This window comes from Phyllostomus hastatus, unplaced genomic scaffold (genome assembly GCF_019186645.2).
Source record: "Phyllostomus hastatus isolate PE091 unplaced genomic scaffold, TTU_PhHast_1.1 phas_scaffold_182, whole genome shotgun sequence".
Classification (NCBI taxonomy): Eukaryota; Metazoa; Chordata; class Mammalia; order Chiroptera; family Phyllostomidae; genus Phyllostomus; species Phyllostomus hastatus.
In genome coordinates, this window is record NW_025334013.1 from 29,011,448 (window position 1) to 29,028,679 (window position 17,232).

At 47.7% G+C, this 17,232-nt stretch overlaps 1 protein-coding gene across 2 annotated transcripts in view; it reads left to right on the forward strand.

The window, feature by feature from the left end:
- The window catches only part of CFAP57 (cilia and flagella associated protein 57), a 57,231-nt gene that overhangs the window by 4,504 nt on the left and 35,495 nt on the right, over nucleotides 1-17,232 (forward strand). For both annotated transcript variants that reach the window (XM_045859901.1, XM_045859902.1), the window contains exons 3-10: nucleotides 766-1,052; nucleotides 3,106-3,313; nucleotides 5,252-5,404; nucleotides 8,528-8,667; nucleotides 9,681-9,846; nucleotides 10,815-10,928; nucleotides 13,646-13,858; nucleotides 15,418-15,591. In XM_045859901.1, coding sequence (XP_045715857.1) covers nucleotides 766-1,052; nucleotides 3,106-3,313; nucleotides 5,252-5,404; nucleotides 8,528-8,667; nucleotides 9,681-9,846; nucleotides 10,815-10,928; nucleotides 13,646-13,858; nucleotides 15,418-15,591 — 1,455 coding nt within the window. The remainder of the gene's footprint in view (nucleotides 1-765; nucleotides 1,053-3,105; nucleotides 3,314-5,251; nucleotides 5,405-8,527; nucleotides 8,668-9,680; nucleotides 9,847-10,814; nucleotides 10,929-13,645; nucleotides 13,859-15,417; nucleotides 15,592-17,232) is intronic.

Here is a 17,232-nt window from a genome sequence, read left to right on the forward strand (position 1 = left end):
CAAGGCCGGTGTATAAGCCAGCACGTCAGGGCCAGAGCACTCACATCGTTTATCCAATGTGTTTCTTCCCTGGTCATAGGGAACTTGGAAGGTGAAATTAGCAATCAGAAGGCTTGGTTGTCACAGAATCAGGTAGAACCAGGAGGTCATTTCCTCCAGGCCACAGTGAGGCCTGTGCAGCAGCATCCCCGTTCAGAGCTTCTCCACTCCAGTAGATTCAGTGCTCACTTGTTGGACGTCCACCAGGAACCAGCACTGGGAGTACAGAGGTGAAAAAGCCACAGTCCCTCAAGTTGCTCACCATCTAGTGGGGGTGGCAGGTTGACTGCCCGTTACTGCGTGTTGGATTGTGGGTGCAGGTAAAGCTCAGTGGGTAGGAGACCGCATAGCAGTCCCTGACGTTGGTTCCTTCCCCCGCGACAGGGTGCGTTTACCTGCCAGATCCTCATGCTTCTGTGTCTCCCCCGGAGCGTTCGTTCTGTTTTGTTGGCACAGCGTCTGGCCGTTGTCAAGACCTGCTCATTTTGGTTTCGGCCTTTGTAAAAATGGCTTTTCTATGTTTCCTAGTTTAAAACAACTGGCCCCACAAATACAATGAGTATAGATCTGTGCTCTTATCAAATATAATATCAAAAGTATATGAGTTAATGATGTTTCAAGGATACTCTGGGCTACCTGAAATAAATATTAATTAGCAAAATGAGAAATAACTCCATCGAGATTAGTTTTATAAATCTTTGTCTTTTATTCTTTAACATTTTATAGGTGAGCTTCAGTCCTCACGATAATACACAGGTTTGCGTCACTGGAAATGGGATGTTTAAGCTTCTCCGTTTTGCAGAGGGAACCCTGAAGCACACCAACTTTCAGAGGGGAGAGCCCCAGAACTACCTAGCCCATGCCTGGGTGTCTGATGACAAGATTATCGTCGGCACTGATACAGGCAGGCTCTTCCTCTTTGAATCTGGAGACCTACGCTGGGAGGCAAGCATCATGGTCCAGGAGTCCATCAGTGACACAAAGAATCTGGAAGTGATCCAGGAATCAGAGAGGTAATGGCAGTCCCTGGGCCAGGGCTCTTGTGAAAATATACTCATCATACTAGTAGCATTACACCAAAACCAGCATTCTTTTAAAATGACTCCTATCCTCTCTACTTTAAAAATCAACTCTTTGTCTTCCCTCTGCCTTTCTAGTGTCCATCTGTCGTCAAGCACAAATTTGACCATCAGGACCATAGCCTAGATACAGTTCTTTTTATTTTCATACCTAACCTCATTTTTTAAGTATTTTAATAGTCCTCAAAAGCTACAGATTTCCAAAAATTTCTTTTCTAATGGCTACCTAATTTACTGAATCAGTTAAATAAACATCCACCAAGCCCTTGCAATGCGCATAGCATCTTGCTAGGCGCCGGGGAAACAGATCCTCCAGGACCTTACAATTCAGTAGGAGGCCACAGACCAGCAAAGAAGGGCAAGAAAATGTCACCAGTAAACCTGACAGAAGAATATGGGCTAAGGTGGGGGCTCAGGAGGGAACTGTCACTGTTACCTCCACCACGACCAACAGTCTCACACACACACACCGGAGTGTCCCATTGTATGTCCTGGGCACCGCCTTAAGCACTGTATTTTCTTAAGGTTTTTAATTTTTTATTATTCACATCATAAATTAAGTGGATGAGACTCATAGAGCTAAATGTCTTAAGTGTGTTATTTGAAAGAAATCTGTAGAAGTCTTTTGAAATACAATATTTAGAAAAATTAGTCTCCTTTTTTCACAGCAGCTAGTGGACAAAAAGTTTCTTTCTGGCTGCTAGCTACATTTTTTTCTTTTTAATTTTATTTTTATTATAATTAAAATTTTTCATTTTAATATTTTATTGTTTATGCTATGACAGTTGTCCCACTCTTTCCCCCTTCACCTTTGTCCACCCAGCCCGCCACCTTGAGCACTTTACATGCACCCTCATTTGCGTCTTACATTGCAGAATATGTATTATCATCATGCCCACTTTACAGACAAGGAAGCTGAGGCTTAAAGAAGTGAACTGGCTCATCCAAGGTTACAGCACTGTCCAGTAACAGGGTCCAGAATAGAACCCAGATCTGTCTGACTCCAGAGCCTGAGCCCTCAGCCACAATGGTGTACTGTAGCTCCTTCTTTCTCAGTAACTTTTGGTTTGCCATTTTCACCACCCCCCATGCCAATGACACCTCCTTTTCTGTTGTGATTTGGTTAAGAGCTTCCTAATGCCCTCCACTTTGCTGTGTTCACAATCCTTCAGTGGGTCCAGGGCTCCGAGAATAAAGCCCAGAGTCCTGAACTTGGCCCACACGTCCCTGCTACTCTGACCCTTCTTTACATAGAGGGCATTGGCTCTGTCCTCTACCAAACATGCAAGCCTCATGAATGGTCTTGCCTCTGGGCTCGATTGTATGTAGTTCCCCTGCCCTCACCCAGCACACCCCACTTCTGTAGTCACATACACAACACCTGAGATAAGATTGCTTGTTCTTCAGCTCAGCCTCTGCTCATCTCTGGTAGGTGCACCTTCTCTGTAACTGTCCTAGACTATAGCCTCCTGAAGGCTGGAACTGTGTCAATCTCATTTACCATTGTCTCACAGCGTTGTTAACACAGTATAATGCCAATAAATACTGTTATATGAGTGAATGAATGAATCAATCAATGTGGGGGCAGAGGGAGGGGAGGGAGGGAGGAAATGGACACTTTGATTCAAATCTTAGCTCTTCCACTTACTAATTGTGTGATTTACAGAAACTCAAGTCCTTGAGCTACTTTTTTTCTAAACACTAAAATGAGGATAATATAATAATAATAATAATAACAATAACAACAATGATAATATTAGTGACCACACAGGACTGTGAGACTAACAAATAAATGTGCAACCTTCCAGTCTTCCTTTGGAGTTTGGGTAGCCTTCCCAGGGCAAGGGCAGCATTCCGGCTCTGGACAAGGGGCTTGCACTGGGTGGCTTCTCCCACACCCAGAGACAGCCCTGCTTTTTCATCCCGAGCAAAATTCATCTCCTTGTGATTGTGTCAGTAAACTTTACATGCAATTTTCTTTTTCTAGCTTGATTGAATTTCCACCGCTCAGCTCCCCAGTCCCTTCCTACGAACAGGTCATGATAACCGCTAGCCACAGTCAGCTGGCCATGCCCCAAGTGTTTGCCATTGCAGTGTATTCAAAGGGATTTGCTTGTTCCGCTGGGCTGGGAAGAGTTCTGCTGTTTGAGAAGATAGAAGACAAGGATGTTTATCATGAGACCAGGGAAATCCGGGTAAGGATGGGAGGAAGAGGCAGAACTGGGGTCCTGCAGACACTTGCTCTCGGGCAGCAGGGCACCGACCAGGAGTTTGATGGGGAACAGAGGGGCTGTCGGGCTGAGTGGAAATGAGGATTTGGGCCGTCCGTCCTGAGGGAGTTTTTAGGATGGGTTGGACGGAACTGGAGTTCAGAATTGGGAAGATCTGGATTTGAATCCTGGGAGGGACCTTTGGCAAATTCTATTTTCTCTTAGAAGCTTAGTGTTCCCATAAAAATTGTATTATTGTGATACATGTTCATATTTAACTTCCGGCATACTACCCCTCAAATCGTGAGTGTTCGGTAAATGTGTATGGAATGAATGATGCACACTGCTTTGAGAGAGAGCATATCTAGTTGGGGAAGAACCAGGAAGGCTTCTGGGTGTTTGATGGTCATCTCTGAGGAGAGGCCTTAGAGGATGGGTAACATCTGACAGAAAGAAACAGATCAGGAATTCCAGATGGAAGGAACAAATTAAGCAAAGACACCGCTCACTGTCAGGGAGCAGGTGGTATATTTGGGAATGCCCCTGTGCCCCAGTAGAGAGGAACTAAAGTCGCGTGAAGGGAAAAGATGGCAGCTAAGGCAGGTGAAGGACCCCAAATGCCAGCCTGAGGAGCATGTATGTAATTCAGCAGACAACCTGTTTGAGTGGAGACACATGCACTTAGAACAGTGCCCAGCCTACGAGAGAGAGTGGAGGCCATTCAGGGTCATTGGACATGAAGCAGTTAGAGACATACTGAATGAGTTAAACTTGACTCTACTGCTCATTGGCTGAGTGACTTAGATGACAGCCAAATCTAGCAAAACCTGTATGTCTTCAGGTTTTGTGGGAGACAGCAGCTGGACGACACAGACAAGTCCCCAGTCTGCAGGCTCCCATTCTACTTTACACAGCATGATGAATGCACAGCAGGGGGCGCTGTTGGGTGCTACGGGCTTGTTGAGGGAGCATCAGTGGCCACCCAGCCCAGGGCAGGTCAGGGACAGGTTCCCAGAGCCTCCGTTGTCCTGTGGAGCCGGAGGAGTTGACTACGTGAAGAAGGCGTAAGGGGGTAAGTAGCAAGACAGAGCTCCAGGCACAGGAAAAGAAGCACGAGAGCCCAGTATCCTGGACCCCAGGGAGGATGTGCTGCTGTTGCTCCTGCAGGCTCTGGGAGAGTCAGGAAGATGAGGACTGAGTGGGGTGTCTGGCTTGGGTGATAAGGAAGTTTCTAATGTTCATGAGGACAGTTTCAGTACATGATGAAGTGGAAGGAAAATTCATTTGTCAAATGATAAGGAAGTAAGAGCTGAGTCTGTGATAAAGAAATGGAGATGGTTTGTGCAGGCCAGCCTTTCAAGAAGTTTGGTGGTTAATGGAAGAAAAGCAATAGCAGGGAAAAGGAGATCTAATTTTATAAGGTCTACATGGGCGCTGCAGGCCCTCTCAGAGACTGCTGGCAGGAGCTTCCCACTTCTCTGCCCTGTCACCCACCCCCTGTGGAAGAAGGGCTGTCACCTTCCCCTGTGCTGCCCTGAAGTGCACATGGGTATGCTCGGGTCAGGTGGGCACCGGCAGGGGTTTCAACGCATCCCAAATGAGCCCAAGACTGGGAGTGAGTGGGAGTTAGACTTGTGTGAAAGCACTTGTTTTCAGAGAAGATCTCAACTTGACATGTATAGATTGATCATCTTCATGTAGGTCATCGTTGTCTTATTCAACCACTAATCACTTAAAGGTGAATAAAAAACCCGCAGAAAACAGAGGCAACTGAAGCCCTTCCTTCTCCACCTCTGAGGTGGAGCCCAGAACCATGCTGGTCCAGGAGCCCATGAGTTCAAAGTATCCGAGAGAACTCTGAAAGCCCAAGGGCCCACCAACAGTGTGGGGACATCCCTGATAGCTGTCTTGCATCTTGGGCAGATTCCTGTGGATCTGCAGAGCAACGACTCAAGCCAGTCTGACAAACAGGACATCCTCTGCTTGTGCTTCAGCCCCTCCGAGGAAATGCTCATCGCCAGCACCAGCAAGAACCAGCTCTACAGCATCACCATGTCCCTGATGGAGATCAGCAAGGTCCGTCTTTCCCGGCCGTGCTTCCTTCCCGCTTTTCTCGTCTGTATTCATGACAGAGTTGGTCTGTGGGCTTTTCCTCACTGCCTTTGTCTGCTTTTGGTATCAGGATAATACTAACCTCAAAGAAGAAGGTGTAGAAATGAGGCTAAAGCGAGAGAATGGTTTGGTTTTTAAGATAAGAGAGACCTGAGTGGATTTAAAAGCTAGCAGGCTAACGTATCAAATCATTATGTCGTATATACCAGAAGAATACAATGTTATATGTCAATTATATCTCAATTTAAAAAAAAATGATGCTATTCACTAGAGCATTTTGAAAGTATCATTCACCAAATGAGTTTATGAAAGTTCAGGGGACTAGTTCTTAAAAGTTGCTATGTGACTTTGGTCAAATCTCTTCGAACTAAACCTCTCTGGGCACCCCTTTCCACATATTTTCAGCAGGAGGTTGGAAGAGATGGCCTCCTTTTTTATTTTTTGAAGTAACATTACATATAAATGTCGGGTGTCTAACTTATTTATAATTCCACATCTGTATGTACTACATCGTGCTCACCCCCGAAACCCAGTTTCCACCCGTCACTGTACAGCTGGCCCCTTCCCCCATTTTGCCCTCCCTCCTCCTTTCCCCCAACCACCAGTGTGTTGTCTGCCTCTATGAGATTTTTGGGTTTTGTTTGTCTGTTGTTAAATATCCCACGTATTAATAAAGTCACATGGTATTTATTTTTTCCATGAGGGCACCCGCTCGCCTTATTGCCCTTAGCACAATCCCCTCAAGGTCCATCCGTGTTAGAGCACATGGCAGGGCTTCACCTTTTTAATAGCTGAGTGGTGTCCTGTTGTACGATATACACTGTATGCACCGCATCTTCTCTGTTCATTTATCAACCAGTAGACACAGGTGGTTTCCATAAGAGGTGGCCTCTTACCTGGAGTTCAGAGGTGAGTAAAGGCGGCAAAGCTGCCCAGCTGACACTCTCAGGTGGGCCTTTCTGTCCGCCTATACTCGGGGTCACCATGAATCCAGGGCTGCTTTAACCTGCTGATTGAGAAACTTTTTTTATTGTTTTATTGGGGAACTGACTCACGTAGATGCCAAAAGAACTCTTTTGATGTCCGGCTCTCCAGTTTGTTCACTTGCTCTGTCTGGAGGGGTGAGCTGTCACATGGAGCCTCACTCCCTCCAGCTGGGCAGGGCCTCTCAGAAGGAAGTCTGGGGCGGGGAGTGTGTGGGGAGGAGAGAACTAGGCCAGAGGAGTTGGATCTTCTGTGAGGGGAGCATTTCCACTCTCTCTCCTCAGCTGTAAGAGTTTTCTGCCTGTCTCCACACTTACACCCTGCTTTCTGGCCCGAGTTATACTCCATTTTGATGCCAAAGTGGTCTTTTCCAAACCCATATCTGGTCATTGCTAGACACATATCCCCTACCACCACGGCCACCACAGCTGCGATCCTTCAGTGGCCCCCTGTGCTCTGAGAAGGACTGAACTTGGGTGCACAGGCTGCCCATGGTCTGGCCCTGCTGCCCTCCCCAGCCTCATCCTGTCATTCCACCTGTCAGGGCAGATTTTTCCTGTCACCATGAATCTGCATGCTCCTTCCTGTCGAAAGGCTTGTGCAAACCCTGGCCCCTCTACCTGGAACACTCTTCTCTCCCCTCTTCCCCATATTGGTTCTTGCTCATCCTTCGGAGAACGAAACAATCTAATAGGAATATGCCTGCAGAGGCAGGGAGTTTGAAGGCATTGGAGAAAGAAGGGACAACAGATGGAGGAGAATGTCCATATTCTGCGCCTGCCCCCCACCCAGCACAGTGCCTGTTCCTCTGAGGTAGTGGGAAATGATGGAGTGATACAGATAAGTTTGTAAGTGGGGGAGGGCCAGAATTAGAGGGAATTCGCACCTTAGCCTTTGCCTTGTCTTGTGGACAGACCCGAAATATGTACCCCTCATTCAATTTCCCAAACATCACTCCTCATTCAGGTGCCCTAGGGACAAGGCCTCTGATGACAGGCATCTGCAACCTACACAGGCAGTGTGATAGGACACATTTTAATTTGCACCATTCACCCAAGCCCCATTGCTGCCGGAGGCAGAGTAGTATGACCTCCCCGGGGTGAAATTCGGCAGTACCTATCAGGGTCCTGAAAACCGTCCACACCATGTCTCCTGGTATTCCAGTCTAGAAATGTATCTGCTGTGCCAGCCCCAGCCCATCAACAGTCATGCTGTCGGCTAGGAAAGCCCAAGGCCCTGGCCCAGGCCTACACGTTTCCCCCATGGGGCCAGCATTGTGGCGGGACCAGCCATTCTGGTCCTTACCACAACTGCAGGTGTGCTTCAGCAAAAAGCATCAGGAACTCAGAAAAACAAGATTTATGACTCGCAGGTCCTGGTGGGTACACAGCATGCATGCCCAAGGGCTGCAGGGAGAGGTCACAGGTAGAGAGACAGCACTGACCTGGGGCTCTGCCTTTATTAGGGTCCAGGGGTGGGGTGTGTAGGGTTTTGGGGGGTTATTCTTTAATACATAGTTTACGGCATAAGAGTGGGAACGAGGGCGCAGGAAGAGAGAAGTGGGGTCACTGACGCCATAAGGTATCTAGTTATCCAGGCTTTTCTGAAAGAAGAGGGCAGCCTAATTCTTTACCCTGCTGTTTTGCTGTGTCACATAGCTGGCAATGTTTATTCAAGACGAATATCTTCAAATGGATGTCCTGACAATCAAACGCTGACCATCAGGCACTTACATCGCAGTAAAAGAGCAGTATCTAAGGATACTGATGGTACCTTAGTACCAGAGAGGTACACTGACCTACGTGCAAGGAAATTTAGTCTAGTTACTCCTAAATAACAAAAATTGGAGACCACTTAAATGTTCTCACATTTAAGTAAAGGAATGGCTAAATTAAATTCTGGTATATTCATGGAATAAAATATTTTATTGCCATTGAAATAATGTTTTAAAATAATCGTGGCTCAGGAAAATATGCCTACTATTCACACAGTTTGTGCACAGCCTGATCTCCGTGCAGCCAGGCTGATTCGCGTTCATGGGTGATGAGGGCGGAAGCGCCGTCTGCTTACTGTCCAGGGTCTCATTCTGTGTGGTTTCTCCAGGGGGAGCCCGCCCACTTTGATTATCTGATGTACCCACTGCACTCATCGTCCATCACTGGCCTAGCTACTTGCATCCGCAAACCCCTCATTGCCACCTGTTCTCTGGATCGGTCTGTTCGCATCTGGAATTATGAGTCGAAGTAAGGAATAAAAGGCTTTGCTACTGTAATATGGAGGATTTGGGTTGTTACATTTTTCATGTGAATTGTAGAGGGTTTTAAATTTTAATTACTTAGAAGCTTTCAGTTGGAAAAATTTATTTATTTTTTAAAAATAAACCATTCTTTTTATTTTTTTAGAATTTTATTTATTTATTTTCAGAAAGGGAAAGGGAGGGAGAAAGAGAGGGAGAGAAGCATCAATGTGTGGTTGCCTCTTGTGCACCCCCCTGCTGGGTTCCTGGCCCGCAACCCAGGCATGTGCCCTGACTGGGAATCAAATGGGCGGCCCTTTGGATCACAGGCTGGCACTCAATCCACTGAGCCACACCAGCCAGGGCAGAGAATTTTTTTAAATCAAGTTGGTCAGCCTACCTTTTCTTTTCACTCTTGCATAGGCTGGAAGATTACTTTGGGCTTTAGTAAATGCTTGCTCCTTGTCAGACACTGTGCTGGACTCTGGGGACACGGATATAACACTCCAGTACCTCACCTTCCTTCCTGACCTCCTGTGTCCTTCCAGCTTTCCTAACCCCTCTCTCCCACGAGATCTGCTTTTGACCTCATAGAGCTCACCAGACGATTATTTATCTTTTTTCTCCTCATCACTACCCACAACCCCCTCAGCTCCCTAGTGATTTTTTTTTTCCTCCTGGCATAGCTTCCCTGAGACTCTCTGACCTAGACTGGCACCACACTGCAATTTCTTTGTTATTATATACAGCTGCTGGGGCTGTCCTGATGTGGGGACTGCAGATGCTGCTGCGCACTCAACATCACTAGACAGCCCCTTGATCAGTCCCCCAACTCGGCATTCTCATTGCTGGACACTGTCCTTCAGCCACCAAGATCTAGAAAAGAGAGGAAGTAGTCATTGCAAACAATAAAGTAGCTTAAGTGCTGTGATAAAACCACATACCAGATACGGGGTGGGAGGGGGGCCTGAGGAATTTAGCAGGCTAGACTTACAAGTCAGTCATTGATCTGTTTCACAGCAGCCTGGAACTCTACAAGGAATACCAAGAAGAGGCATATGCCATCAGCCTCCACCCATCTGGTCACTTCATCGTAGTAGGGTTTGCTGACAAACTGTGCCTCATGAATCTACTCATTGACGACATACGTCCTTTCAAAGAATACTCTGTCAGAGGATGCAGAGAGGTGAGAACTGCTGGAGATAAAGACCCACTTTCTTGGAAATCCAGGGTTGAAACATCAACTAACACATTCTAGGGAGGAGGGACCAAAGTATCTTAGAAAACTTCAGTGGCTTTAAAAAAGAAAATGTAGAAAGGAAAATCCAATTCTTCTCCCACCCAGCTTATTGAGTATATGACTCCATCACATTTTTCTTATTCTCTCCAAAATGTTTCATTGAGCCCAAAGCCTTACAAGAGCCCACCTGTGATCAGTCTTGTCTGTGGTTGTGGAGTAACACAAAAGCACTGAGAAAGACAAGTTACACCCTGACGAGTGTAGCTTAGTTGCTTGGGCTTCATCCTGCATAGCGAAAGGTCACCGGTTTGATTCACGGTCAGGGCACATGCCTAGGATGCAGGTTTGGTCCCGGTCAGGGCGCGTGAGAGAAGCAACTGGTGGATGTATCTCTTTCACATCGTCATTTCTCTCCCTCCCTCTCTTTCTTCCATCCTTCCCCTCTAAAAACAAATAAATACAATTTTTTAAAAAAGAAAACGTTACTACAGAATCAGAGGCACAACTGGGAAGGTGAGGTTGGAGACCAGGAGGAGTCAGGAAAAATAAGCAGAGAAGTGGTAAGCGGTCCATCAACTTTCCCTGAGAAGACTTGCAGAAACGAGACCGCGATTCCAGGAATCACTTGCCCACTCTGAAACCCCTTGTACAGACAAAATGAGTGTTCCACCCTGTGGTCCAAGCAGCTTCATACTCAGAGCACCTGGCAGTGTCGGCTCCTTGGCCAGCAGGAGCTACAGGACCAGCGAAGGGGTCTGCAAACGTCAGGCAGTTCTCAGTGTGTCTGTGCCTTCCCCAGTCCCCACCCCCACACATGGCTTCAGCCTGCTGTTGAGGAAAGGAGCCCTGACCATGACCTCCGGGGAGACTGCTCATTTCTCCCATGCCTGCTCTCTGGCTGTATTCCCTCGTAGTGTGCCTTTAGCAACGGAGGTCACCTGTTTGCTGCGGTCAACGGAAACGTGATTCATGTGTTTACCACCACCAGCCTGGAGAACATCTCAAACCTGAAAGGACACACAGGGAAGGTGAGTGAGTGACGCATGTGGAAGCACAGAGCCAAGTGCTGTGGCAGTCAGTGGGATGCAGGTGAACGAGAGAGATGCCTTTTCTCCTGGAGGTCCTTGTCTACGTGGGGGAGGAGACAATAAAACAGATGCACAGACAAACTTTGTTACTAATCGCAGTACATTCAATGAAAGAAAAACAGGAGGCTTTATGAGAGGAAATTTGAAGGAATTGGCATAACGAAGGGGACTGGGGTGTTCACAAAGGTTTGGTCCTAAGAGAATGGGCAGGAATGAACCAGACAGGCTGGAGGGGGTAATCATTGCAGACAGGGCCCCGAGAACCCTGGGGTGGGAGGCTGCTCGGGGTGTCAGAGAAACTGAGATGTCTGTGGGGCTGGAACATACGTATCAGAATAAAACTTGGGGTGAGCTGAGATTGGAGAGGTTAGCTGAGGCCCAGGTACACGGAACCTTATAGGCTTTTAAGGATTTTTAAACTTTATCCTTGTTCCTCGAAATCAGTGAAGGCTTTCAGGGCAGAGAATGATATGACTAGATTTACATTTTAAAAGATTACTTTGGCTACAGAGTAAAAAATGTACTGAAAGAAAGAAGGAGACCATCGTGAATGTCTGCACAATAGAAGATAGTGTTTTGGACCAGGATGGAGCTGGTGCAGACAGGGAGAGGTGAATGAATTCAAAAGATACTTAGGAAGTAAAACCAATGGTTCCTGAAGACAGAGTGGATATGAAGCATGGAGAGAAGGGAGGGGTCAAAGACTGAAAGGGTTAAGAAAATGTCAGCAGATACATTTGGAGAAAAAAAAAAACAACTGAAAAAGAAAGCTGTTCTAGGCAGGACATGTTCCGGGTGACGGAATGGGCGCATAAAATAGGATGGTGGTTGGTGGTTTATCTGGCTGCCACGTTGGGCACACGTGAGGGATGACAGAGGAAAGGGCTGGAGGAATTGACGGTGTCATCGTGTTGTACGCCAGGCCGAGGAGTTGGACGTCGGTCCGGTCCGTAGGTGATGAGAAGCAACTGGAAGGATTTAAGAAAGGATGTAAAGGATGGGAAGGTAATTCTGCAAATGGTATTGAGGCTGGATTAGAGGGGAGGGAAGTTGGAGTGATGCAGACCAGCTAGGAAGTGGGGGCGGAAGATGAGCAAGGGACTAGACTAGACCACGGCTTTAGGCTCAGGGACAGGGAGAAGAGGGATGGTCAGTTGCATTCGGACTTGTTATGTTTGACATGTCCGGGGAGTGTGATATGTGAGTGTGGAGGTCAGGAAAGAAGTCAAGGCTGAGAATTAAGCTTCAGGGGGTTAGGTTGTAGTGGGAGTTGGAGGCATAGGTTAGATCACCAGGGGCCTATGTGGAATCTGAGAAGAATCTTCGGCAGAAGACAGGTGACCAACATTTAAAGGCTTGTAAAAAAGAGAGAGAGAGAGAGACTTCAAATGAAGGTACAAAGAGAACCTGGAATCAGAGACTTGTATCAGAGAGGCCAGGGAACTAGATCCCAAAAGGGAAAAGCGGTCACTGGTACTCTGTGTCTGCAAGAGGGCCTGTGAAGACTAAAAACTGACTGTTGACTTTAGCAGTGAACAGGTCACAGGTGAGAGCGCTGTGTGAACACCACCATTATCGAGAGCTGCATCCCAGTTGGGCTTGTCTCCTGCTGGTTTTGGAGACACAGATGAAAGTGCACCTCGCTCTGCTTCAGATAAGTCGGTCCCCTCCAGCAGAGCTGTAGAGCTCTTGTTCTATGGCCTGCCTGTCCCCTGGGCAGCCTCCCTGCTCCATTTTCCAGGAGTGACATCCCCACTCTGAGTGGCACTTGCAGAGGGGACGGGGCGGGAGCCCCTGGACTTCTTGTCTCTCCCCTCACAGCATGGAATCAATACTCTGGGGGCACCAATGTTCCTGGCCTCCTGCACTTGGAGCAGAGCTTCCACCACCAGTGGGGACCGGCTGGAGGAAGGGAGACCAGGTCCTCCTGCTCCTACGTGCCTGGAGTAGAGCTTCTGGGTGGGGATGGAAACACCAGCAGTCCGCCCTTCCTGAGAGCCGGAGGGAGAGGAGCCCCATCCTGGGGCCACACCTGCGCACAGTGCACAGGAGTGAAATCCTCGGAGCAGAGGAGGGTGAAGGAGCAAGCCGTAGCTCGTGCCACAGACTGTCTCACTGAGACTGAGCAGATTTTCTTGAATGGATGTTTCCACATTTGCTATATGCCTGTAGGACAACTTCCAGAGACTTTAAACAATTGCTTGTATCATTTTCAACAGTTAACTTACTTTGTTGGGGAAAAGGTCAGCTAAGATCCTTACTCTGCCATTCCAAAAGTCCCTTGTCTCTCTACTTCCTGTGGATATATTATTTTTTGCCACTTCCTGTGGATATATGATTATTTTCCCCAAAAAAGCTTTTTTTTAAAAAACGTAGCAATAATTGGTTTTAGCATTACAGGGACTATTACAACTCAGTCTTCCCAGCTCAGGTAAAAAGGAAATGGGAGTGTTTCACATTTCGTATTTTGCAAGCATCTCGGAAAACAGAATGTTGATGTTCCCAAGAAACTAGGTTTCATGCTTACTGGAGGGTACGTACCAGGAGTTGCGCCTCAGTCTAGTGGAATGTGTGAAGAATTCGTCCGCCTTTTCCACGGGAGTCCGTGTGTGTGCATGTGCACTCTTCCCTGGGTGTGTCTCCCCCCACCCCTGCAGATCCGCTCCGTCGTGTGGAACGCAGAGGACAGCAGACTGATTTCCTGCGGCACGGACGGCGCCGTATACGAGTGGAGCCTGTCCTCGGGGAAGAGGGAGACAGAGTGCGTGCTCAAGTCCTGCAGCTACAACTGCGTGACCATCTCCCCTGACGCCAAAATTATCTTTGCTGTTGGATCTGACCACACCCTCAAGGAGATTGCAGATTCCTCTGTGAGTCTGCCCCTGCCCGCCCCTGGGCTGCTGCACCGATCTGCGGGGACAGTCCTGCATTCGCAGCAGAAAGCGGGGTGGGAAGAAGGCCTGAGAGAACAGGGTCCCTTCTTCACAGAGGAACCCCTGCCCCTCATTCCTCTTCAGTCACCTCAGTGATTGTTACTTCCGGAATTTCCTGCCCAGGGCCCTGCCCGACTGGGCTAAATTGTGGGGCCCCTTTCACTTCTGTTCTGCATGCTGTCTAGAACTTCTCTCCACCCCCCAGGCCTGGAGCTCAGTAGTGTCTCCAAACTGCACTCATACCCTTGACTTCACTTACTTTCCTGGTAGAAACAGAACCATAGTTATTGCCATCACCTAGGCTTGCCATCATATTTGTTTGAGACCCTCACACTCTGAAATTGTAGAATTATGACACTGAGCTCCAAATACAGTCATACCATCAGGGTACTCATCTGACCCTGTACTCGTCACATTTTGACGAGAAAAAGGTGTTGCACTCAGTGCTTGCTCAGTACTCCTCGGTTTCAGCACACATCGCAGGCTCCGGAAGGAACTAACATGAGTACTGAGGCACCACCGTGGTTGGGGGAGGAGAGGAGAGCTCGGCAGGGACATGTCGTGGCTGTGTGCTTCTCCCGCAGCCCAGCGGCATCTGGTCTTCATCGGCTTCTCTCACTTTTCTTTGGCGCTCAGCACTCTCTTGGTGCTGGTGCCTGGAGAAATGCAGAGATACCACGGCACCAGACCGGCCTGGGGCAGGTTTCCCCATAACTGGAACACAGCTCAGAGTAGGGTGTCTTACTACTATGCCCCCAAGTAGCTTCATCCTGGCTCTGGCTTCCAGAGTGCTGCGCCAGAGCAAAGCTTCCGTAGGGCAGGGCCACGGTTCTTCCTCTTGGCGTTCCCACCCGCTATCATCCCCTGCATGGCCGGGGCACACACTCAGTCAGGGCACATGGGCAGGCAGGCGGGTGGGTGGGTGAATTAATACATGAAGGAATGAGTCCCCTGAAAGTATAGTTTCATTTATATAATGGACATTAATTCACGTTTGCTGAATAAATTTGTGATCCATATCCCATTCTGGGTTTGAGAAGCATGGTCATATCGCAGCCAAGAGCAAATGCTCTGGAGTCGGACCACCACTCACCGCGTGGGGGAGCCGAGGCAGGTAACTTGCCATCTCTGGGAGCCTCTTTCAGGGGTACCGGTAACTCCCTCAAAGGGGGTTGCAAGGATTCAGAGTGACAACATATATGCATAAAAGCCACAGACTGGTGCTTGGCTCTTAGTCTGCGTGCTGTTTGAAGGTTTCCCTTTGTTGGTGTTATTCCTAACTCGCAGAACTGTTTACTCTCAGTCAAGCAGCTGAGAAACAGTTAGCTTGTGCTTTTGACATGCTAAGCATGGTGACAGATGCCTTCAGGAAGAGGAAATATTTTTTAAGCACAGAACTTTCTTTCCCATGGCTGACAGTGGAGAGGAAGAGAATGACCCGGGAACCTGGGGACAGGGCTCACCCCTCACGCTGAACAGAGCTGTCCTCTCTCCAGATCCTTCGAGAGATACCGGCATTTGATGTCATCTACACGGCCATCGTCATCTCCCACTCGGGGCGCATGCTCTTTGTGGGGACCTCAGTGGGAACCATTCGTGCGATGAAGTACCCTCTGTCTGCGCAGAAAGAATTCAATGACTACCAGGCCCACGCTGGTCCTGTCACCAAGGTGAGAGGGGCCCCTCTCTTCAGGGGCCCAGTCCCAGGACTGGTGGTGGGAGGATCCATTTGGTCCCGCCCACCTCGTCCCTTCTTCACCCCATCAACCTCCCAGTGCCTTTCCTGTCTCCTTTTTCAGTGCAGCCATCCATTCAATGGACATTTACAGGCTGTTAACATTCTTTGTTCAAACTATTCGAGGAATTAGCCCTAGGAAATAAGCAGACTTGTACCTAAGGATTTCTGTACAAGGTTACAGAAGGCCCTCCTGGGGGCAATACCATGAGCACACCTTTGTATTAATAAATGGTCCCTCTGTTCTCCCTTCTGAAATAGCAGCATTTCTGTTACATGGAGTTCTGAAGAACAGGCGCTGGGAGGTGTGTGTCTCCTCCCCCACCCCTCTCTCATTCCAGACCAAACGCCACCAACACCCGAGGCTTTTTATCACGCCCCAGACTCTGTTGGCTCACCTGCAGACATGGTCCTTATTAAGAAAGTCTTTTTCGTTATAAACTGGAACACCCCTGTACTGAGCCTGGTCCTTGGGGCCAAAGTAAATTACTATAACATAGTCCCTCCCACCTTCCCTTCAGATCTACTGGGTTCTGTGGATAAGATGTCTATTGTTCTGACTATAAAAGTGATGCATGTTTATTTGAGAAATAAAAACCCTCATTATAATATCACCATTCATATTTTGGTGCATTTAAAACTTCTACTCTTTTAAATATATATCGAGTGTGTTTCAAATAAATTGAGGTTATGCTATATATACACCCTTTTGTAGCCTTTTTAAAAACTGGATGCTGGTATAAGCACTTTGCCATATGCAATAATTAAATAGTCCTCAATGGCATGATTTCGGCAGCTATGCAGATATTCCATCATGTAATAGACCATAACTTATTTAGCTCTTCTCTTATAACCGGGCATTGAAATTACCTTATAAACTCTAATAAATGTCCTGGTCAGCAAATTTCCAAGGGCATCTCTGATTATTCCCAAAGGCTAAATTCCCAGATAGAGAGAATTTCTGAGGGAAAGAGCATTGCCATCTTCAAGGTTTTTAATACATACTACTGGTTGAGGGAAGATATTTCCATAGTTGGCTCTTTGGTTTTTGTGTTTTGTTTTGAAATAATAATAGATTCACAGGAAATTTTAAAGATAGCATGGTGGTCCTATATACCCTTCACCCCGGTCCCGCCAGAAATCATATCCAGTGGAAGTATAGTAGGACACCAAGCCAGAAAGCCGGCATCGGCACAGTGCGTGTGTGTGCCAGTCTCTACCATTTTGTCTCATGCATGGATTTGTGTAACCACCGCTGCGATCTGGATGGAGAACTATGCCATCATCGCTGAGAGCCCCTCCTACCGCCCTTTCACAGTCCCACCCAGCGGCCTCACCACCCCCACCCCGGTCCCTGGCAACCACCTGTTTGTTTTCCATTTCTAAGATGCCGTCATCTTGAGAATGTTTTATTAGTGGAATCATTCAGGATGGGACCTTTTGAGAGGGGCTTTTTCCACTCAGCACAATGTCCTTGTGATCCATCTAAGTTATTTTATGTATCAATAGTCCATTCCTTTTTACGGCCGAGTAGTGTTCCTTGGTAAGGCTGTACCATAGTTACTTTAACCATCTC